At 35.9% G+C, this 23,697-nt stretch overlaps 1 protein-coding gene across 2 annotated transcripts; it reads left to right on the top strand.

The window, feature by feature from the left end:
* Positions 1 to 14,951: 14,951 nt before the first annotated feature.
* LOC125188423 (insulin-degrading enzyme-like 1, peroxisomal) lies at positions 14,952 to 23,417 on the top strand. 2 transcript variants are annotated; one of them, XM_048085255.2, is made up of 26 exons: positions 14,953 to 15,252; positions 15,353 to 15,428; positions 15,979 to 16,046; positions 16,239 to 16,330; positions 16,431 to 16,504; positions 16,590 to 16,633; positions 16,778 to 16,829; positions 17,011 to 17,133; positions 17,215 to 17,327; positions 17,833 to 17,995; positions 18,626 to 18,718; positions 18,861 to 18,946; positions 19,489 to 19,575; positions 19,690 to 19,793; positions 20,111 to 20,213; positions 20,318 to 20,413; positions 20,520 to 20,709; positions 20,893 to 20,954; positions 21,038 to 21,142; positions 21,321 to 21,522; positions 21,622 to 21,830; positions 22,046 to 22,170; positions 22,248 to 22,299; positions 22,406 to 22,492; positions 22,601 to 22,723; positions 22,928 to 23,417. In XM_048085255.2, the coding sequence occupies exons 1-26, from the start codon at positions 15,124 to 15,126 to the stop codon at positions 23,174 to 23,176; spliced, it is 2,907 nt and encodes a 968-aa protein (XP_047941212.1). In that variant the 5' UTR covers positions 14,953 to 15,123; the 3' UTR covers positions 23,177 to 23,417. The 2 variants fall into 2 exon arrangements, with proteins under 2 accessions (XP_088915086.1, XP_047941212.1); XM_089058960.1 differs by lacking the exon at positions 17,833 to 17,995 and having other exon boundaries at positions 14,952 to 15,252; positions 18,863 to 18,946.
* The last annotated feature ends 280 nt before the right edge of the window (positions 23,418 to 23,697 follow it).

The following is a 23,697-nucleotide window of genomic DNA, read 5'->3' as shown; positions in this document are numbered from 1 at the left end:
TAGTTGAGAGATAAAAAAAAATAATTAAAATATTATTAGTATTGAATGATGTCCATCTTATTTAAAAAAAGTCACGAGAAATAGAAATTAAATTAAAAAAATAAAACTATATCAAAACTCAAAAACAAAAATAAAATACAAATGTTGTTGGTTGCTTCATAACAAGTGCTTGTTCTGCGTCTTTAGTTTGACGTTTTGGTTGAAATTTTTGTCCAAAGCTCACGCTCTTTTCATTATAAATGCTCTTAATATCTAAATATATCCCTTGTAATTTTTTCGGCATATTGTTCTTTTCAAATTTATTTAAGAATTTTTAATGCTCGCTATGCCTACGAAAAATAGTCCAATCTTTTCATTACGGCGTGTTCACAAAAAAATAGTCACATCCCAAAATGGAAAGTTTCTTTCCTTCTCTTTCATAATTTACTCATTTTTTCTCATTATATCTCTTACTTTACCAATCGCTAATTAAAATATGTGTCGTCCATCATAAGACTATTTTTGGTGGATAAAGGGAGTATGTTTGATGAGAGTTTGCCAATGTGCAATTAATTTTAGTGTGAGGTAGCTGCATCTAACCAAACCATGCAATCTGCAATATTTATACACCAATAACATACTACCTTCGTCCAAAAAAAATATATAATATTGTAAATGACATGAGTTTTAATGCACAATTGGTAAGAGAAGGAAAATGTGGTGGAAATAGTGTTTAGTAGATTGTGGAGTCTATATTTTGAATTAGTTTAATTTTGTTGAATGACCCAAACCGGTAAAAGTTGTCTATTTTTCTTGGCCGGAGGTAGTAGTTAATTGTATCTCTTAATACTTTTATTCTTGAAGTTATTACTAAATTAGATTGTGCCATTATCAATGCTTTATGTAATGTTTTTTGCATATTATATTATGGAGTGGATTCAACTAGGGGAAAAAAACTTTAAGATTTGAAGCATGCATATACAAGAGACCACATTCACCCATACTGCAGTCAACTAGAGTTTAGAAGATGACATCATCGTCGAAAAAAATAAAAATTGTCGTATATTCTCTCTAGATGAGATCAAGTCGGTCACTGAAAATGCAATGATGAGCATAAATTAGGAGAAAAAGGTCTTACTACAGTGTACAAAGGTATCATCGACAATGAGAAGGTAGCGGCGAAGCGGAAAAATTAAACTTCCAATCAAGAGGGGACGAGATTCGATGAGGAGATCGAAACACTAAATCAGATCAAACATCATAATATTGTCTCTCTTATTGACTATTGCAATGAGAAGAGTGAAAAGATTATAGTATATTAATACACAACTAATCATACACTAAGTGATCACCTCCACAAAAGTGTAAGGGACGACCAACGACTTAGTATCTTGATAGAATTTGTTCGAGTTTGTATCATTTTCACCACTGCATTGCACTGGCTCATTCATACATCGTGATCTGAAGAGTTCGAACATCCTTTTAGACTAAAAATTCATTGGCTAAAGATGTAGATTTTGGCCCGGCCAAATATGTGAGCTTGGATTACCCACATAGCCATGTTAGTACAATGTATGGGCACGGTTGGGTATATGGATCCATATTAGTTATCCTCTAAGAAACTTACAAAGGCTAGTGACACATTCGTTTGGTGTGATAGTGTTCGAAGTTTTGTGTGATCATGATCGTCAGGATGAAAAAGTGTTCTTGTCCGCTTGGGCTTAGAGAAAGAAGCTGGCGATATTTATGTAGAAAACACAAATCGAACATGCATATAGAATGCATACATAAGAAAATCAGAGAGAGAAATATGAGATCTTATTTCATCAAAAATATCCGAATGAATTGTACAGCCAAGAGCTCATCTCTTATATACATTGGGATGACTCATTCTAGACTATAAAAAACCAATAAAAAACTAGCTAAGTACATGTAAAAAGTCAGCAAGAAGTAGCTGATTATTTCCCACACAATTGACTAATTGACTAACCTTTGCCACGTCAGCTTCACCGACTCTTTCACTCCTAAACCCAACTGTAGCATTGTTCATTTCTTCAACACATTTCTCCATTTTCAACAGCCTCCCTCAAGATGGACTGTACAAGCTAAAAAAGTTCATCTTGCACAATATACTTTCAAATGCAGTAGCTCCCAATGGCTTGGTGAATATGTCAGCCAATTGTAAGTTGTTCCTGATATGCATAAGCTTTATCACCCTTGCCAAACACTTCTCCCTCACTGTATGGCAGTCAATCTCTATGTGCTTAGTGCGTTCATGGAAGACCAGATTTGAACTGATATACACAGCTGCTTGATTATCACAGAACAGTGGCACAACTTTCATTCTTTCAATCCCAAAGTCTTTCAGCAATGCAGTAGCACACACTACTTCACAAGTTGCTTGTGCCATAGCACGATATTCTGCTTCAGCTGATGATCTTGATATTGTGTTCTGCTTTTTAGCTCTCCAAGATATCAAAGAAGATCCAAGGAATAGGCAATATCCAGTCATGGACTTGCGGGTTTCCGAGCAAGCAACCTAGTCTGCATCTGAGAAGATGCTAACAACAGACTCACTAGAGCTTGAGTAAAATAAGCCATGGCCAGGAGTCCCTTTCAGATATCTCAACACTTTCTCACTAGCTTCCCAATGTTCTTCACGAGGATTTGAAACAAACTGACTTAGTTTGTGAACTGCAAAGGTTATGTCTGGCCTAGTTATACATAAGTATAACAATCTGCCTATCATTCTTCTGTATTTTGATGGATCCTCCATTGGTTTTCCTGCCTCATGCCTGAGTTGTTTTAGTGGATCCATTGGCACCGATGAAGGCTTGTGAAAGGCTGCAGGTTTTCTCTCGGTCAACGTATGTAATTGGGAGTGTGTATCCAACTGATCAGGAAGAGATTCCTGACCCAGCTGAGTCGTTGGTACGACAACCGGGACTTGATTTCAAACAAGTTTCCTCAACCCACTTCTACTGATTAGTATAGTGGAGGTAAGGGTCGAATCCCACAAGGATGGACACGTTCGGATAACTGCGGTGACTTTCCTGGGTGTTTTTGGTTAGCTACCACGCTTGGGTTGAGAATTTACCTAGGAAAGAAATAAAGATGGTACTCTACTGACTAATTGGCGTGAAAATAGCAGGCATGTGGTTGTGTTCGTGAAAATAGGGGACAAAGTGTCTCAGAGGTATACGAAAAGTAGACAGTTACTAAAAGGGGAAATTTAGACAACAAGGTATATCTGGTGGCTGGTTGGTTTTCTGACAAGTCTGGAAGGTACAACTGAAAAGTAGGGAACAAAAGTAAAAGTAACTTAAAAGTAAAGTGGTCCAAACTAAAGTTGATTTTGACGTTTTCTTCTTCACCAAGTATTAACAAAAATCATATGAACACAAACACCATAACTAAACTCAGATTCATAACTTCAAACTCAAGATCCATGGATTAAAATGCTCAAACTTAAAATAAACGGCGAAACTGCAGTTTACCTCTACTGACTAACATGCAAGGTGGTGATTATAATGCAGAACGAAAGACTCATGCACGAAAATTAGACTGAAACATAACTACAACCTCAGATCAACAACTCCAGATAAGACAACGCTTAGAAGTTAAAAGCAACGACTAGATCTAACTTTCCTAGGTAGAATGAAGCAAACTCAAACCAAAGGGACATTCGAAATAGAAATTTCATAACTAAAACGTTTGGATCTTCACCAAGTACTTCAAAAGGCAACAAAGATAAATATTTGCACAGATCCAACTAGAAAGCAAGTAAAGATTAAACTAGAAAGCGAGTAACGATTGTTTTTGCCACTCTGGGCGGTGAAACTGCTATACTACTACGACGAACTGGCTGGAACGGTGGGATGATGACTACTCCGGTAGACTCTTGGATGTCAAGTGACCATAGCTGTGGCGAGGAACGAGAGATTGGATAATGCTGAAAGACTGATCTTCTAGAGAGAATTCTACTAAGTGTGTATGAGAACCGAGAACTTGGAACTCCCAACCGAACTTTTTTCTCTCTCCAAGTGGCTTCTTTTATAGGGGAGGCTTGCCCTTGCTTTTAGGGTAGACTTCCTTCACGATTTGACTTTTCTGCCCTTGTTAATGATCATCCCAGCTATCCTTCTTCTCCATCTCGAGCCTTTGCTCTGGCTGCATCCTGGTCAGTATTGCACCCTTCTGGCGCTCTTTTCACTTGCGTCACCTGAATCGTCTCCTACTGACTTGGATCCTTTAATCCTGCACACTTTAGCAACTGTTATGCAGATAATACATGCATTTCACGACATACTGATCAGTAACCAAGGCTTAGAATACGACTTATCAGCTTGCATCCCAACAAACCTGCATCCCGAACTAAGTCCATTGCTATTTTCTTTGTGAAATCTGAATCCCCTTTTTGTTTCTAGCAATTTCAAGTCCAAGAAAATACTTAGGAATGCCAAGATCCTTGAATATGAAATGTTGAGCCAAAAAACTTTTGAAGCTCTCTATCATCTCTGGTCTGTTTGTGGCCACTAAAATGTCATCTACATATACCAAAATTCCAAAGAAATGGCAGTTATCACTCTTGAAAAAAATGAGTGATCTGAAGCTGATTGTTGGAGACCAAAATTAGCTAAAACCTCATAAAGTTTTAGGTACCATTGCCTTGATGCTTGCTTTAATCCATATAATGATTTTTTTAGCTTGCATACAAGCTTTACATTAGGATCAGAAGCCCCCTCAACAAGCAGCTCAGGAGGTAAATTCATGTAAATTTCTTCCTCTAGATCACCATAGAGAAAAGCATTATTGATATCTAGGTGACAAAGAGACCAGCCATTAATAGCAGCAAGAGCAAGAATAAACTTCACAGTAGTCAACTTTGCCACATGAGAGAATGTATCAAGAAAGTCAATGCCTTCCTGTTGTGTAAAGCCCTTAGCAACCAAGCAGGCTTTGTACCTTTCTACAGTGGCATCTGCTCTAAATTTGACCTTGTAGACCCACTTACAGTCAATAGGGATCTTTTCAGGAGGGAGGGAAATAATCATCCAAGTATCATTCTTGATCAGTGCAGCTAACTCTTCAGACATAGCTTGCTGCCATTCAGGTTGAGTAGCTGCCTGAGAATAGGAAGTGGGTTCAAGTACAGCAGTCATGAGAATGATGTACTTGAGGTGAGATGGTGATAGTTTGGAGAGTGAAAAATATGATGAAATAGGATAGGGAGATGTTGAAGATACTGAATTACAAATGTAATCAGTGAGGTGTGGTGGAGTTTTGTGATTCGTCCAATTTTGGTCAGATTTGGAGTTTTCTGAGCAGTTGGCTGATTATTTGAGATAGGTGGTGACTGATTATTTTGAGTAATTTGTGGGGCAGCTGGAAGATAATTAGGTTGGTCTGAGGCAGAAGATGAAGGTGAAGGGGCATTATTGATGGGAACATGGTGACTGGTGTTTGGTGTTGTAGGGAAGTCAGAGGGTGATAGATGAGAAAAGGGGAAGACATCTTCATGAAAAACAACATGTATAGTGATGATTTCTTGCATAGAATCAATATCAAGCACTTTGTACCCCTTATATCCAGTAGGATACCCCAGAAAGACACACTTAGATGCCCTTGGTGCAAACTTGTCTCTATCTCTGTTTAGAGTAGAAGCATAGCACAGACACCCAATGACTTTGAGATGGGAATATGATGGTGTTTTATTGAAGAGAGATTGAAATGGGGAAATATTATCAGGCAAAATTGATGAAGGGATTCTATTGATCAAGTAAGCAGAAGCCAGAATACAGTTCCCCCAGTAAGTGATGGGTAAGTGTGACTGAAATAACAGACTTCTAGCAACATTTAAAAGATGTTGGTGTTTTCTTTCTACCCTTGCATTTTGTTGTGGAGTTTCCACACAAGAACGCTGCACCACAGTCCCAAAAGATGTGAACAGAGATGTGAGGTTAAACTCGGGTCCGTTATCTGACCTAATCACTTTGATCTTTTTGGAAAATTGGTTATATACTGTGTGGAAAAATTGAGTGAGCACAGTTTTCACATCAGATTTGTGTTGAAGCAAAAAAGTCCACACAAATCTGGAGCTATCATCAACAATAGTAAGGAAATAGCTGAACCCTTGGGTGGTGCAAGGGGTGAAAGGCCCCCATATATCACAGTGAATAAGATCAAAAGGATTTGCAGCAATAGAATCAGAAATGGGAAAAGATAAATGGTGTTGTTTAAGGGGGCAGACATCACACAAAGCATGGGATTTATTTGTGAAAGACAATAGCTCAGACATGGTTTTGAGCTTATTGAAAGACAAATGACCCAATCTCCTATGCCACAAATCAATGCTAACAACAAAATTTACACAGGGAGAGGTATCTGAGGAACCTGTGACTATCTCAGAATCCACATCAAAGGTGTATAAATTGTCAATTCTGCTACCCCTTCCAGCTGCCTGAATTTCAAGAGATGTGTGAGTAAAGGTGATAGTACAAGATAGTGAAGATGTGAGAGAGCTAATAGATATGAGATTAAAGGAAAAAGAAAGAACATATAGGACTGAAAATAGAGTTTTAGAAGAAGTTAGGTGTATAGTTCCCATGTGTGTAACAGGAGCTGAAGCACCATTAGGAAGATTCACAAAGGCATTATTGACAGGAGAAGATGAGCTAAAAAGTGAGAGATTACAACATACATGATGAGTTGCCCCTGTGTCAAGTAACCAAAGTGGTGTAGGTGATGTAACAGAAGCTATGTAATGGGAGAAAAGTATAGTACCAGTAAAAGGTGAAGATGTAGCTGGAGCTATTTGTGTGGCAGAAGGAGGAGCAGTAGAGGTGGATGGAGAACTGAGAGATGAGGCAGCAAGCTGTGACTAGAGAAGAGAGATCAACTGCTGACACTGATCAGAAGAAGGCAATGTAGTAACTGCAACAGCCTTCTCACTTCCATCGGGAAGTGAATCATCAACATAATTCACTGATTTCGCAGAGGTGGAGTTATTTGAAGGAGGTTTGCCCCTGCCTCGGCCAAAACCTTGTAGAAATCCATGAAGGGTATAACATCTATCAATAGTGTGGTTTGTTCTACCACAATGAGAGAACAAGAGCCTTCCTCGGCCATAGAATGAAGTAGCTGCATTCACTGAATAAGGAAGTTCACTCGAAGCAGGAGGAAGAATAGAAGGCACAGAACCATCAATACTTCGTTGTCATTCTTCCTGAATAACCAGAGAGAAAAGCTTAGATAGCGATGGCAGTGGAACAACGGACAGAATACTGGATCGAAGCTGAGAGAACGATGAATTCAATCCAATAAGGAATTGCATTGTGCAATCCTCTTCCTGATACTTATGCCAACGAGAAGCACTATCACACCTACAAGTGCGGCAAGTACACCAAGATTTTGGCTGTGAATGCTTGAATTCATCCCATACAATGCGCAAATTAGTAAAATAGGTATTGACATCTGAAGTTCCTTGATTAAGCGACATGGGCTGTTGTTTCAGCTGGTAGTGCCTAGCTGAATCTCCCTGAGCAAAACGATCACGCAGATCTGACCAAACATCATGCGCATCATCCAAATACATGATACTAGAACATATTTGAGGAGATATTGAGTTCCTAAGCCATGAAACTACCATAGAATTGCACCGAATCCAAGCAGGATATAGAAGATCATCATCGTGAGGCCTCAACAAAACTCCATTGACAAACAACAATTTTAGCTAAAAGAGCAGTAGACATAGATCGGCTCCAATTGATGTAATTGGAACCAACGAGCAACTGAGATACCAATTGAATACTAGGATTATCACTCGGATGAAGATAATAAGGACTCAACGAATCCTCCGCCGGCTGGATCTGGTTACCGCTGCCACCGCGAGGAGCCATCAGAAAAGAAAGAGATCAGAGAATAATGGCGGAAGTCAACAAATCTTCTCTGATACCATGTAGAAAACAAAAACCGAACATGCATATAGAATGCATACATAAGAAAATCAGAGAGAGAAATATGAGATTTTATTTCATCAAAAATATCCGAATAATTGTACAGCCAAGAGCTCATCTCTTATATACATTGGGATGACTCATTCTAGACTAAAAAAAACCAATCAAAAACTAGCTAAGTACATGTAAAAAGTCAGCAAGAAGTAGCTGATTATTTCCCACACAATTGACTAATTGACTAACCTTTGCCACGTCAACTTCACCGGCTCTTTCATTCCTAAACCCAACTGTAGCATTGTTCATTTCTTCAACACATTTCTCCATTTTCAACAATTTAAACCTTGTTTTTCATGGAAACATGTCATGAGACGCAAGACTATCGATATACAATTTAAGTGTTTATCATAAAATCATTAGCGGTGGGAATCCGGGTATCTGACCCAAAAAATCGGATATCAAAATCCAAAAATTGTCAAAAGTGCATACCTGATATCCCGCCCGATATGTTTTTCAAGTACTCCAACACCCACCATGGGTATTCGAACCCGAAGAATTAGGTATCCAAATATCCGAATCTTTACATATGTTGATAACTAATAAAAAAATTAATAACGAAAAAATGTATTAAATTTTCTAAAGCTAAAATTCTCATTACTTATTGATAATATATTAAATTCCTTTTGTTTTGTATGTTAATTATGCATTTTTATCAACTTAAAAATGTCAACTGTATGAGTAGGCTAGTAACTAACCGAGAGGCGAAGAGAGAGAGTATGGGTAGACGGTAATGCAATGAATACATAGAGTTATGGGAAGAAAGAGAGGGAATGAGAGTAGAATCACTTTGATGGATACTTTGAGGATTAACTTATTTGAACAAGTTTGAGAAAGTTAACCAATTTAATTATAATTAACTAAATAACTTTAGTCAAGCCCCAGCATTCCAAAAGAGAGATTTCAGAAATATGGATTAAATTCTCTAACCTTTCGAAATTTGGGATTAAAATATTCTATTACATTTTTCTTTGTACTCTACCTAATTACACTTTATAACTCCATCGTTAAAAAAAATATACAAAAGTAATCAAGATAAATACACAAAAGAAATCAAGGATATAATAAGACTAACACATTAATTATTTATACGGTTCAATATGATAGAGCAATGTCAATACATGTATTTCAATATATTCTTTATGGATACAATTATAATGATAATGAAAAAATAGCAAACCCTAATGCTAGACATAATAGTAATCGATCTCAATGTAAATGTTGTAGTGGAGGACAAAGTATCATGGTCATGGATTGACTTATTTCTTTTGAATCTCCATAATCCAAAATTATATAATTTACATTCAATTGGACTAATTTATGGGGAGGAACTAATGCTAACGTCTTTTTCATTTTGAATACTTATGTGCGTTAGGGTGACACGACTTTTAAAATGACAATGTGACAACAACGTAGTATGCAATCTGGGATATATAGGTAAGCCACTCAGTATAAGGTTCAAGCAACAATGATACAAAATCAGAGCACTATGGTGACAAAATGACAATATAAGCAAGCAATCTATAATACATAGACAAGCAACTTGACATATGGTTCAAAGCATTTGCAAAACGAAATCACAAATAATCAAGAAATTCGAGATACATAGTCAAGCCAGCATGCCACATGGCAGACTAAGGTTGAATCTGCTCCTAAATCTAAGGGTCCACATTGGTGGTAGGTTGTCATTTTAATTTGGGTTGTCATTTTAGTATAACACTACTTACAATATCTGAATCTATAATATTAGCATAAGATTAATCTTCAAGGAATTACTCTGTATTAGCTAAGATAGAAAACTTTAATACTACTAACGTTGTTTGATCAACAACAGTAATTAGGTGACTCTTCCTAATAACACATAAGTCATTGTTTGGATGTCATAACTGTGTTTTAAGTGAGAAGTGTGAGAGATGATTCAGTATTGAGAAGTTGGAAGTCAGAATTGCGACAAACAATTGAATACTGTATTTACACTATTTTCTATTTTGTAGTCTTTGTTTTATTTATTAATCTAATTTTTATTTTCGATATATTTAGGTAAAAATAGGTTATGATTAAGTTGCTAATAAATCTTGGATTAGTAATCTAATCCGGTTAAAGTGAGTTAATTGACATTGATCGTCAAGTTTTGAAGGAGCTGTCAAAAAGGACCATTTCCTATCCAGAATTCAAAAATAAAAAAACTAATGTTCTGGACAAAAATCATAAAATGATCATATGATTAAGACCAAGAATAAACTTTCTTTCTTTTATAACTAATTTAGGGGCGGAGCTACGGTGTGGCATGGGGGCCCTTGGGCACCCCAGCCATTTGAGGTTTTAATTTAATATATATATATATATATATATATATATATACTTATATATAAGGGAGCATTAGGGCACATCCTTAATTAGAGTGCTAACGTACATCCAACCACGTGCTGCCATGTGGCACGAAAAATGCAATATTGTATATATAAAAATGCAATTCACATTTGTGAAGTTGTTCATGCATTTCCGCAGATTGCATTTTAGTTATTGGAAAATTGCTTTTTTTATTGTTAAGTTTTGCATTTTCACATAAATTGCATTTTATATTGTTAAGTTTTGCATTTTCTCATATATAAATGCAATCCGTATAGATATAAAATGCAAATTAAACAGTCAATATCGAAAATGCAAAACTCAACAATAAAAAATGCAATCTTCATATAACAAAAATGCAATCTGTCGAAATTCATATTGCATTTTCTGTATATAATATTGCATTTTTTGTGCCACGTGGCAGCACGTGATTGGATGTACGTTAGCACTTTAAAATTAGTTAGCATACTAGTACATCCCTATATATATATATATAGAGTAGTGATATGGGGAAAGTGCCCCTTAAGTATATAACTAGAGAATAAATCACAGCCACAAGATCAAGAAAATTAAGGGCTAGTTTTAACACATGAGATTTTCGAATTTGAAGGAGAAATCAATTCACTCTATCACAGATTTACTTCACTATACAAGGTGGGGGTATAATAGACATTTCACTAAATTGCAGAATTCATCTCCCACCATCACTGCTCTTCCCGTCGCCTCCATCCATCGTCGCCGTCGCTTCCATCCACCGTCGCCATCGCTTCCATCCATCGTCGCTGCAATCGCCGTCGCCTCCATCCATAGTCGAACAATGAATCCAAATGAGAAAGATTTTTCAAAATGTAAGTTGTTCTACTAGTTACTGATTTAGATTTCTCATTCTTATTTAGATTTAGTTTTGAGAATTCTGCAAATTCTAACGCCGAGAGTGTTTAATAAGTGAGATATGCAGTAGTTTATTATGGAATCCAAATTGAACAGAACAGATGTTAGCTTACAGTTAATTACTACAGTTAACTACTTCTATGTTTTGTGTAGGTTTTGATCGACAGAAAAAAAGAAAAACAACAACCGTAGACTCTGATCGTGAGTAACAACTACATGCTCTGTTTTTCATTTAGTGAATTATTACATTATTAGAGTGAAGTGTTTGTGATCTATGCTTATTGTGCTCTATTTTTTCATTGGTTTGAAGTAAAACAGTGTTAGAGTGAAGTGTCTGTGATCTATGCTTGTAGTGCTTTGTTTTTCCATTTCAGTGAAGTAAAACATGATTAGAGTGAAGTATTCCAGTGTTAGAGTGAAGTGTCTGTGATCTATGCTTGCAGTGCTTTGTTTTTCCATTTCAGTGAAGTAAAACATGGTTAGAGTGAAGTATTCCAGTGTTAGAGTGAAGTGTCTGTGATCTATGCTTGCAGTGCTTTGTTTTTCCATTTCAGTGAAGTAAAACATGGTTAGAGTGAAGTATTCCAGTGTTAGAGTGAAGTGTCTGTGATCTATGCTTGTAGTGCTTTGTTTTTCCATTTCAGTGAAGTAAAACATGGTTAGAGTGAAGTATTCCAGTGTTAGAGTGAAGTGTCTGTGATCTATGCTTGTAGTGCTTTGTTTTTTCCATTTCAGTGAAGTAAAACATGGTTAGAGTGAAGTATTCCAGTGTTAGAGTGAAGTGTCTGTGATCTATGCTTGTAGTGCTTTGTTTTTCCATTTCAGTGAAGTAAAACATGATTAGAGTGAAGTATTCCAGTGTTAGAGTGAAGTGTCTGTGATCTATGCTTGCAGTGCTTTGTTTTTCCATTTCAGTGAAGTAAAACATGGTTAGAGTGAAGTATTCCAGTGTTAGAGTGAAGTGTCTGTGATCTATGCTTGCAGTGCTTTGTTTTTCCATTTCAGTGAAGTAAAACATGGTTAGAGTGAAGTATTCCAGTGTTAGAGTGAAGTGTCTGTGATCTATGCTTGTAGTGCTTTGTTTTTCCATTTCAGTGAAGTAAAACATGGTTAGAGTGAAGTATTCCAGTGTTAGAGTGAAGTGTCTGTGATCTATGCTTGTAGTGCTTTGTTTTTTCCATTTCAGTGAAGTAAAACATGGTTAGAGTGAAGTATTCCAGTGTTAGAGTGAAGTGTTTGTCATTCATGCTTAAAGTGCTTTGTTTTTTCATTTCAGTGAAGTAAAACTTGCTTAGAGTGAAGTATATCATGGTTAGAGTGAAGTGTTCCATGGTTAGAGTGAAGTGTTCATTCATGCTTAAAGTGCTTTGTTTTTCCATTTCAGTGAAGTAAAACTTGCTTAGAGTGAAGTATTCTATGGTTAGAGTGAAGTGTCTGTCATCCATGCTTATATTGAAAAACAAATTCATGAGATAGAAAAATCAACTCTTGCGATGGAATGCTGAATTAGCATATCATGAAATCGACTATTAGCGTTGGAGAAATTAGCTCTGCGATGAAAATTGATATAACAGATCGTGAAATTAACAATTGACGATGGATAAATCAGCTCTTGCGAGAAAATTGATATAGCAGTTCATGAAATCAACAATTAAGATGAGGAAATTAACTCTTGAGATGAATATTTTGCGAGATGTGATTGTTGAACATGAGCCCTAATTTTATTTTCACTGCGAAATCGAGCAAGTTTTCCCCTCATTTCCACCGATAATCTGAAAATCGCGGTTATTTGCAGTGTAATCCTAATTTTGAGCCCTAATTTTACTTTTACTGTGAAATCGAGCAAGTTTTTCCCTCATTTCCATCGATAATTTGAGAATTGAGCTGTGCGGTTACTTGCAGGTCGAAGTATGAGCACTAAATGTGAAATTCCGGCGACGGCCGATTCATCCTCGCCGCCGTGGATCGAGCTGCCTGCAGATGTGACCGGCAACATTCTCAAGAGGTTGGGGGCGGAGGAGAAGCTGTGCAGCGCGCAGCAAGTGTGTGCAACCTGGTGGAACGTTTGCAAGGATCGGTGGCGGAGCGAAGGACGGCGTCGCCGAAAATCTGGATGATTTTGTTGCAGCAAGATCTGGAATTAGCGTGAATCTTCCATAGAATATGGTTTCCAAAAATGCCCTTGTTAATTACTTTTTAATTAAAATATGTAAAAATAGTTAAGCCATAAGATTAATTTTAAGTATTAAGATATGTGGCTGAGATTTGTTCTCTAGTTATACACTTAACATTAGTTAAACATTGATCACTCCTCTATATATATATATATATATATATATGAGTAGGAGTAAAGGTCAAAACTGGTTCTGAATATATGCCCATTTTATGATTTTGGTCCTATACTTTATCTTTTGAATTTTTGCATCATGAACATTTCAACTCGGATCACAATTGGTCCTACACTAACAATTCCGTCAATTTTAATATATATATATATATATATATATATATATATATATATATATATATATTAAATTAAAACCTCAAATGGCTGGGGTGCCCAAGGGCCCCCATGCCACACCGTAGCTCCGCTCCTAAATTAGTTATAAAAGAAAGAAAGTTTATTCTTGGTCTTAATTATATGATCATTTTATGATTTTAGGACCAGTTTTGGCCTTTATTCTAATATATTTACAAAACTTTAGTTATATGATGTAATAGCGCAGTTGGCAAAATTCTTGTTTATAGACCTTGGTTCCGGGGAGGTGATGGGTCGATTCATGACTCCCCTTATGTCTTTTAAAGATTATTTTCTAAATTTTATACAATACTATATTCTAATTCATGACTTTTAAAGGTTAGAGTTTGGAAGGATGTTATCGTTCAATGACTCATAAATATTGCAATATCAACGTAATACAATATTGTATTTTAAACTATTTTTGTATTAGTATCGTAATATGGTTAATAGTTTTATTAAAATCTTCTAATATGTACAATTAAACAATTTGCTTTACTATGAGAAACTTAATATTATTGGTAGTTAAATTCTTTATAAGGTCATCACATAATGCTTATATTAGTTATTTTCGATTAGATTAAATTTGCTTGATATATATTTATTTTTAAGATCTTCTAATTCTAAATGATGAAAAAAAGCAAAAACATAAAATGGTCTTCCTACAATAAATTTCGATGACAAAATCGAGAGATACCTACAACTATTAACAGTGGCAGAGCTAAAATATTATTGGTAGTTAAATTATTTATAAGGTCATCACATAATGCTTATATTAGTTATTTTCGATTAGATTAAATTTGCTTGATATACATTTATTTTTAAGATCTTCTAATTCTAAATGATGAAAAGAAGCAAAAACATAAAATGGTTTTCCTGCAATAAATTTCGATGACAAAATCGAGAAATACCTACAACTATTAATAGGGCAGAGCTAAAAATTTCTTTTCTTGACCCCACCACAAAATTCCTCGCTCCGCCACTAAATTTCACCCATAAAAAACGACGTTTACCGTACATAAATTATCACAAATTTTTAGATTTTCACACGTTGCAATCGTCAATTAAATCTTTTAATTTAGTCAATCCCATATTTTTAAAAGTAGCTTATGTATTTTTCGCAATTGTATCATATTAATATACTAATAAATTATAATAAAATTTGTCATTTAAATAATTGGATAATTTAAGTGAACATTTCGTGCGCAGGAATCCTCATTCGGTGCACAGGAATCCTCTATTCATCACTGTCTTGCTCATCTCTGCAACCAGTTAATCTCCTCGCACAGAAAATATATCCATCATTTATCTGTTTGTATATTGTATTATCCAATTGATTGCAATCGACTGAATTCGCATAATTGGATAAGAAAAAGCATGGCCTTGGGAGTAATGAAACCGGAAGCTGAGATAATCAAGCCGCGCAATGATAAAAGAGACTATCGCAGGATTGTTCTCAAAAACAATCTCCAAGTTCTCCTCATCAGCGATGCCGAAACCGATAAAGTCTGTAATTTGTACTCTTTTTTAGCGGAAATCTGAAATTGATTAGCTTGTTTCTCAATTTTGCCTTTTGGATTGGATTTGCCTTTTTCTTTAATTGCAGTGTGCTGCTTCAATGGATGTCCGCGTCGGTGCTTTCAGTGATCCCGAGGGACTCGAAGGCCTCGCGCATTTTCTTGGTGAGCAAGTTTTTGGGTGCAAATATACCTCAATCTGAATGTTTTGATCTAAATTTTTGTAATGTCAATCGATTTTGATCCTTTTGAAGTTTTGACCTACTTGAAGCTTTTGTAATGCCTGTGCATATGAACTGGATGTCTGGTAATTTCGGAGAGATTTTAGCATGTTAAGTTATGCAATTAAGCATCTGGTTTTCTCCAATAAAGAGAATTTTAGAGATTTAGAATGTTAATTTGTTGATGCAAGGCATTTGAAAAGTGCTGGCTAAAATGCCCCCGATGCTTCCCATTTGATTCCTTACTTCAGTCTTTTGTATTGTGTAGTAATTTTCTTTACCTGCAGATGTTTTTGAGTAATTAGTGTATGCATCTTTGGTGTAACTCCAGATAATGGTTCTGATACTCTAATGTGATTCTATTACAGAGCATGTGCTATTCAATGTTTATATGCATGATGTATTTGCTGGTGAAACTGCAATTAATAGTTATGTTCTACCATGCACAGTTTGTTATACTTATTATATTTGACCGTAATGTGATTTTATCACAGAACACATGCTTTTCTATGCTAGCGAAAAGTATCCTCAGGAGGACAGTTATTCAAAATACATCAGTGAGGTATTTTTTCACGTCGCTTGACTGACCTTGTTTTATCTGGGACTAGACCATTACTATGACCCCACTATTTTCCCTTGTTCGCTGGTTCTTCCTTATCTTAAAGTTTTGTCCTTTGTCTGGAAAAGTGTTGTTTCTAATATGTCTAACTGAAAAACAATACTACTACATCTTTAACTCGATTTACATTTTCAGCATGGAGGCAGCACAAATGCTTTCACATCGTCTGAGAACACCAATTACTACTTTGATGTCAACCCTGACTCCTTTGAAGAAGCCCTGGACAGGTATAATTGATTGAATTTTCAGAATTACATGGGATGCCTTCTAAAAGAACATTCATTATGTGGATGCATGACATAATGATGTTCTGTAATTTTAATTCAGATTTGCTCAGTTTTTCATAAAACCATTGATGTCGGCTGATGCGACTACAAGGGAAATAAAAGCAGTTGATTCTGGTCAGCACTTTATCCTGCAGTTTCTCGATTAGTCCCTTTTAATGTTTTCTGATGGCCTCGATTCCCCTCATCCATTTTATCTCAGAGAACCAGAAAAATTTGCTATCTGATGCCTGGCGGATGAATCAGGTGCTTCTGTATTTGAATTTTGCTATCAAGTCTATAAGTTTTTCTAAATTTGATTGCAGGTGTGCATATTTTAATTATTAATTGATGCAATCGGGTACTGAAGAGAACTAACCAACTATTTTAATTTGTTTCTTATTAATACAGCTTCAGAAACATTTAAGTGTGCAAGACCACCCGTACCACAAATTCAGTACAGGTTGGAATTATCATATTATAATCTTATGTTAATTCTATTTTGATTACTAAGCTTCATCACCCTATTTATTTGTTGTAGATAGAGATAATTTTGGTCTACTAGTACATAACAGTATCTATCATTTATCCTGATCCTTGATGCACCCTCTTATCATCTATGATCTTTTGCAATGCACGTGTAGGAAATTGGGATACTTTGGAAGTCCGGCCAAAAGAAAGAGGATTGGACACTAGACAAGAGCTTCTGAAGTTCTATAAAGACAATTATTCAGCCAATCTCATGCATCTTGTGATTTATACTAAAGGTAGCAGATTAATAACTGTCACCTGGTTTATATGGTCTTGCCATGTTAAATATATGAACTTATGCAGTAGAATTTGTTTAGATGGTCTCGATAAAAGTGAAAGCCTTGTCCGGAGCTATTTTGAGGATATCCAAAATACAGATAGAAACTCAATCAGTTTCCCTGGCCAGCCTTGTAATTCAGAAAACCTTCAGGTACTGTTGGTGCATCTTTACTCTGTTAATTTAACTCACTGAGAATAAACCTTTGGAATATAACAATGTTGTGCTCATGTTATATGTTACAACTTCTAAGTGAGACCATATATTTCTTTCATTATTTCTTGATAAAAATGTCTCACTAGTGATCACCGATTGACATTGCCACCAAATTGCTAAATAAACATATTCATATTTTAGTGCCTCTTGGGCACCTGTTCTTGCTCGCTGTTGCTGTTATAGATTCATGAAGTGACATCAAAATCATTTATCAGTTATTAGTGCAAAAATATTTGATCCCATTTATATAACAAAACATGAAATGCTACCATGTTACCTTTACATGGTTATGTATACAAGACTAATGTAACAATCTTTTCCTTATGATTTTCTTTTGTTGAAATACATATTTAATTACTGAGCTAAGTTTGGTTATTCAATATAGTAGCAATGTTTCTACTTGGTAATAATAAACTAGATTATATTTCACTCTTTTTCTCAGATTCTCGTAAAAGCCGTCCCAATTAAGCAAGGTCACAAGTTAAAATTTGTATGGCCAACAACACCTGGAATCCATCATTACAATGAAGGGCCAAGCAGGTATCTGGGTCACTTGATTGGCCATGAAGGAGAAGGATCTTTGTTTTACATCTTGAAAAAAATGGGTGGGTGTTGAGCTTCCTTTCCATGCCCCTACTTGGCTACTCCCCCTCACTGATTTGCTGATTATGAAAAATTGTCAGTATATATCTGTTCTGTACTTACCCCCTCCCTCTCAGACCCAACCACGTTGAAAGAATATTGTATGATAAACTGATACTCTTATCATCTGTTAAGTTTCTGCCTTATGGTAATAGTTTAAAACTTCTCTATTTTGTATTGGGCCATAATATGAAGTGTTGGGATGTGTCATTATTTAGTCATTGCATTATCTATTAATTTACTTTCAGATATAGTAGGATTTTGATCTACTTTGTACGAAATAAAATTTTTACATTCTAATATAGTACTCCCTCCGTTCCATAGTAGTGGAGACATTTCTTTCCGGCATGGAGATTAAGAGAAAGGTGTGTAATGTAATAAATAAAAAGATAATAAAGTAAAAGAGTGGAAAAAGTAGAGATAATGAAGCAAGAGAGAGGGAAAAGTAGGAGTGGGAAAATGTGTTACTACTTTTTACTAAAAAAGGAAATGACTCTACTACTATGGAACGGAGGGAGTACAATGGAAAGAGGAAATTGGGTACTCAAGTTCATACTCAGGTTATATTGATTAGTTCATTCGAATTAATGCAGGTTGGGCTACAAGTTTATCTGCTGGTGAATCAGATTGGACTTGTGAGTTTTCTTTCTTCAAAGTCAGCATTGATCTCACAGATGCTGGCCAAGGTAAATTTTTCTTTCTTCTGATTTTACTTTCACTTTATGGGCATGAGGTCTCAGGGTGATGGAGGGGCACCATTGATCAACTTTTTATATCATTCTAAATAGTTAATATATATGATTTTTGTTTTTTTTTTTATAATCACAGAGAAGTTTGAGGAAATTGTGGCACTTTTGTTTAAATACATTCACCTTCTCCAGAATTCTGGACCCTGTGAACGGATTTTTGATGAGGTATAGTTAATGACACTATTACTGCTTGCAGACAAAATATATGGCATAGTCCCACAAAAAAATTTGCAGAAAAATTATTGTTGCATTACACACAATTATGTTATTGGATGTAAACACTTGGAGATTGGTGAATTGCATATAATTAGGACTGCATCCAACTCATAGTGAATGTAACAAATTATATTAAAAGTTCCATCGGGTTTTCTTTGGAGAACTTCATATTTTTGTGGCTTATAGAAATAAGTCCCTCTAGAATTATTCATCTTTTAGATAATTAGTAGTCTTCATATATTTTAACTAAAAGTGAGATGCAGACCTGAAATTTGCCTAACTTTAAGACTGCCGGCCCTTTATGCATAGCTGCTTTGTTATCTATGAGAGCATTTAGTAGTTTTCAGCATTCTAGAATTCTGATTAAATATTGAAGGCATTAAGAGCGTGCTTATATTAATTTCCATGTCCATGCTTCTTTTGTTTAATGTACTAGTATTTAAACTGCCAGTTGGAAATTTTAACTCTTTCATCTTTGTTTACTAATGAAGCTTGCAGCCATTTGTGAGACTTCCTTTCACTATCAAGATAAGATTCGACCAATTGATTATGTGGTCAATGTTGCAATGAATATGCAGGTAACTGGTTCTATCTTTATATGTCAGGACAAGCTTTTATGCTGAAGTAATTTTGTGGTCAAGTATTATTTCACTTCTGATGGTTCTTGCTTATTTCTGTTAAATCTGTTCTAGTTTTATCCTCCTAAAGATTGGCTGGTTGGATCATCTTTGCCTACAAAGTTCAATGCTGAGGTCATTCAGTCAGCACTGAAAGAGCTGAGTCCATTCAATGTGAGGTCCGTTTCACAAGTTACTTGGAGATTGTTGTTTTTTTTATTACAAGCACCAATATTGACTGACCAAAATGTTATTGCTACTTGCTAGTAGCAGATACCATATAGTCATCCTATTCTCACTGACCCAAATGTTATGTAAAAAAAACAAAAGAACTGAAAATGAAGACAATGGTTTGCAATTTTTATTCATATTTCTTTGCCAGATTCAACTTTCAAGTTGACTTGGAATAACAAGTTGATAATGTTTCATAGTGGTTCCCATTTTAATTGTTTGCATCATTCATTTGTTGTTTGATTTTATAATGTCTGTTCCACAGAATTTTTTGGGAGTCCACAAAATTTGAGGGACTTACAGATTCAAAAGAGCCTTGGTATGGTACAGCTTATTCTGTTGAGCGATTAACTGGCTCTAAGATTGAGGTTGACCTTCCTTCTTCTTTAATGCCGAAAAAGACTTTTCTACCTACTTAAATATCTATAGGATACTCAAATTCAGATATTCTAATGTGTTTGTTGTCTTGTAGCAATGGGCTGATAAAGCTCCTGGTGAAGGTTTGCATCTACCTGGCAAAAATGTGTTTATTCCTACAGATCTATCCCTTAAGACTGGTTCAGAGCAAGTAAGTTTTTGCATTCTACTTAGCTCAAACAGTGCCATGTATCCTTTGGTTGCTAGACTCATAACAAGATCCTTTTTGTTGGTGGCTTATTGACCTTTGATATCAGATGAAATTACCAGTTTTGTTGAGGAAGACGCCTTACTCAAGGTTGTGGTACAAACCAGATACAGCATTTTCAACTCCAAAGGCATATGTTAAGATAGATTTCAATTGTCCTCTTTCTGGGAGTTCTCCTGAATCAGAAGTTCTCACCGAAATATTTACACGTTTGCTGATGGACTACTTAAATGAATATGGTACTTTTCTCATGGTTAAGATGTGTAATATGCAATATTGTTTGGTCATGTCATCCACTAATTATTTCACCTGCTTGATATTGTCTTACATCTAGTCATTTTAAATTATGATGTCTCACCTTATGTTTTTCTTATTCTGAACTAATGAAAACCGTGCTTTCTCTGTTTTTTTTCTTATTCCAGCATACGATGCCCAAGTTGCTGGTCTATATTATTCAGTTAGCCACACTGAATCTGGTTTCCAGGTACTCTGCTGTTTCTTGATACACTCTTCTTTAAAAGAGAATCCGGTCATTCTTACACATTACCATTATAACATGTCTTACAGGTCACTGTAGTTGGATATAACCACAAGCTGACGATCTTACTGGAGACAGTAATACAACGGATTGCGAATTTTGAAGTTAAACATGACAGATTTTCTGTAATTAAGGTACACAGACTAAGTTCTTAACTTAGTTGTGTTAGCTCAGATCTCCAGGTTCAGTTCATCATGTCACCTCCAGAATAATGCTATCCTTACCATAATGAATAGAAACTAATATTTGCATCTAAAAGCTGTTTGATTTATCATATTTACCTCTTTGGGTTTCTGTTATGCTTGTACGCAGGAATTGGTCACAAAAGACTATCAGAATGTGAAGTTTCAACAGCCATATCAGCAAGCCATGAACTACTGTTCATTGATACTAGAAGACCAAACATGGCCTTGGACTGAGAAACTTGAAGTTTTACTTCACCTTGAAGTCGAGCATCTTGTGAAATTTTATCCTTTAATGATATCAAGGATCTTCTTGGAGTGCTTTGCTGCAGGTTCTGATTCCTCTCATTGTTTCCTGATCTTTGGCAGATGTTTTACTCTCTGGCTAATGTCTCTATCATGTTCACCGATTCATTGTCGTCTAAATGTAGGAAATCTTGATCCAAAAGAAGCAGAGTCCATGATCCAGCATATAGAAGATGTGTTCTTTCAGAGTTCCAAGCCCATATCCAAGCCTCTCTTTGGATCTCAGTACATGACAAATAGAGTTGTGAAGCTTGAGAGGGGAATAAATTACTTCTACAGCGTGGAAGGCCTAAATCCTAGTGACGAGAATTCTGCACTTGTCCACTACATTCAGGTACAAAGTAAAATTGAGAAAAATTGTTGGAATCCAACCAATCAATATCTCAAGTCTTTGATAGTGATATGCGTGTATTGTATCTTTATTCATTTTTCATCAAATACGGTGTTAAAAGGTAAGAACCGAACCCCTCAACACAAGCCAAATCAATTTAGCTAAATGTCATCTGCTAAGGCACGATTGTTGAACATTACTGCTTTTGTATCATGTAGGTGCACCAGGATGATTTCAAGCTAAATGTCACTCTTCAACTTTTTGCGGTGATAGCAAAACAACCTGCATTTCACCAGCTTAGATCAGTTGAGCAGCTTGGTTATATTACAGTGCTTATGCAGAGGTAGGAATACGACCCTTGCAATCTATATTCTTCCATTTGTGCCATGTGATTTTTGTCTCACATTTTCTGTACTATAGGAATGACTCTGGTGTCCGAGGTGTACAATTCATTATCCAATCAAATGTCAAGGTATAGATTGCACCGATTGTGTATATAGTTTTTACTCATTATATTTACAATGTTTACCTGTTCTTGTAGTTACTATTTATCACTCACCCATCATTGTGTTTGATAGGGCCCTGGTCAAATTGATCTGAGAGTAGAGTCATTTCTCAAGATGTTTGAAACTAAGCTCTATGAAATGCCTAACGACGAATTTAAGGTCCCGTGTTAATCTTTCCTGGAAACTACATTATGAACAACTCATTTCTCTTTCGTCTGCTTTGAGGAGCTACTTGATATTCACATATAGTCTTCTCCATTGACACAGAGCAACGTTAATGCACTTATCGAAATGAAGCTGGAGAAGCACAAAAACCTACGAGAGGAATCTACATTCTACTGGCGAGAAGTATCTGACGGAACCTTCAAATTTGACAGGAGAGAACGCGAGGTACTGAATTTAGTTTACTCATGCAATCATGGATTTCATTTCTCGTAGTTTAGAGGCTTTTGTAATTTGTATTCCCACCTTGAACCCTGCTTTTTAATCTGAATAACTCAGAAATTTTGTAACCTGCTCGCTATCTCTTAAGCAAGTGCTTGTAGCATGAGTTGCCAAATATTTTGTCTGATGAAACCACATTTGATGAAACAGGTAGCAGCACTAAAGCAAATAACTCAAAAGGACTTGATAGATTTCTTCAACGAGTACATTAAAGTCGGTGCTCCCCTCAAGAAGGGGTTGAGCGTACGTGTATATGGGAGCGCACATGCTTCAGAGTACAAGACAGACAATTCCCAACCTCCTGTATCCTACGTTCCAATAGAAGATATCTTTAGTTTTAGAAGATCACGACCTCTGTATGGCTCGTTTAAAGGAGGCTTCGGTCACTTGAAGCTGTAAAGATAGCAAAACTCTGTTCAGGATCAGAAGAGAACTCTTGCCAGAGTGGTTTTCTTCAGAATAGAGCATTCGTCTTCAGATTACCTCAAGATTATATTACATTTTCCTTTGATATATAGACGTCTTTTTGAATTTTTCTTAATGGGTAAAATAATTGATAGGGCATCAACCATTTGTAGTATAATCATATTGTTGAAATAGTAGAGGCACCGATAACTTAAAAACTCGGTTTCTTGTGTTCTCCCAGTTTTCTTGTTTGGTTTATGGAACTATAGAAGGATGTTTTTTCCAACTACAGCTTGTCTGGCTTAAGAAAAAGGAAAAACATTTTTCATTGCTAAATTATATTTTTGCAGAAACTACCGATTTAGTATGCACAGAGCTAAAGAACACATGACTCTGATTGATTCTTGGCTTGGGTTCGGTAGTGGTGGTGGAGTTGCCGCTGGTGTTGGTCATCAGTGGCGGCGAATTGTGGTGGAGGAGCTGCTGGTGTTGGCCGGCGGGAGGCGGAGGGTGGT

Source organism: Salvia hispanica, chromosome 5 (assembly GCF_029641045.1).
Source record: "Salvia hispanica isolate PSC_SH4W2 chromosome 5, Shi_PSC_v1, whole genome shotgun sequence".
In the NCBI taxonomy this organism is placed as follows: Eukaryota; Viridiplantae; Streptophyta; class Magnoliopsida; order Lamiales; family Lamiaceae; genus Salvia; species Salvia hispanica.
This window is presented reverse-complemented; position numbering and strand designations above follow the sequence as displayed.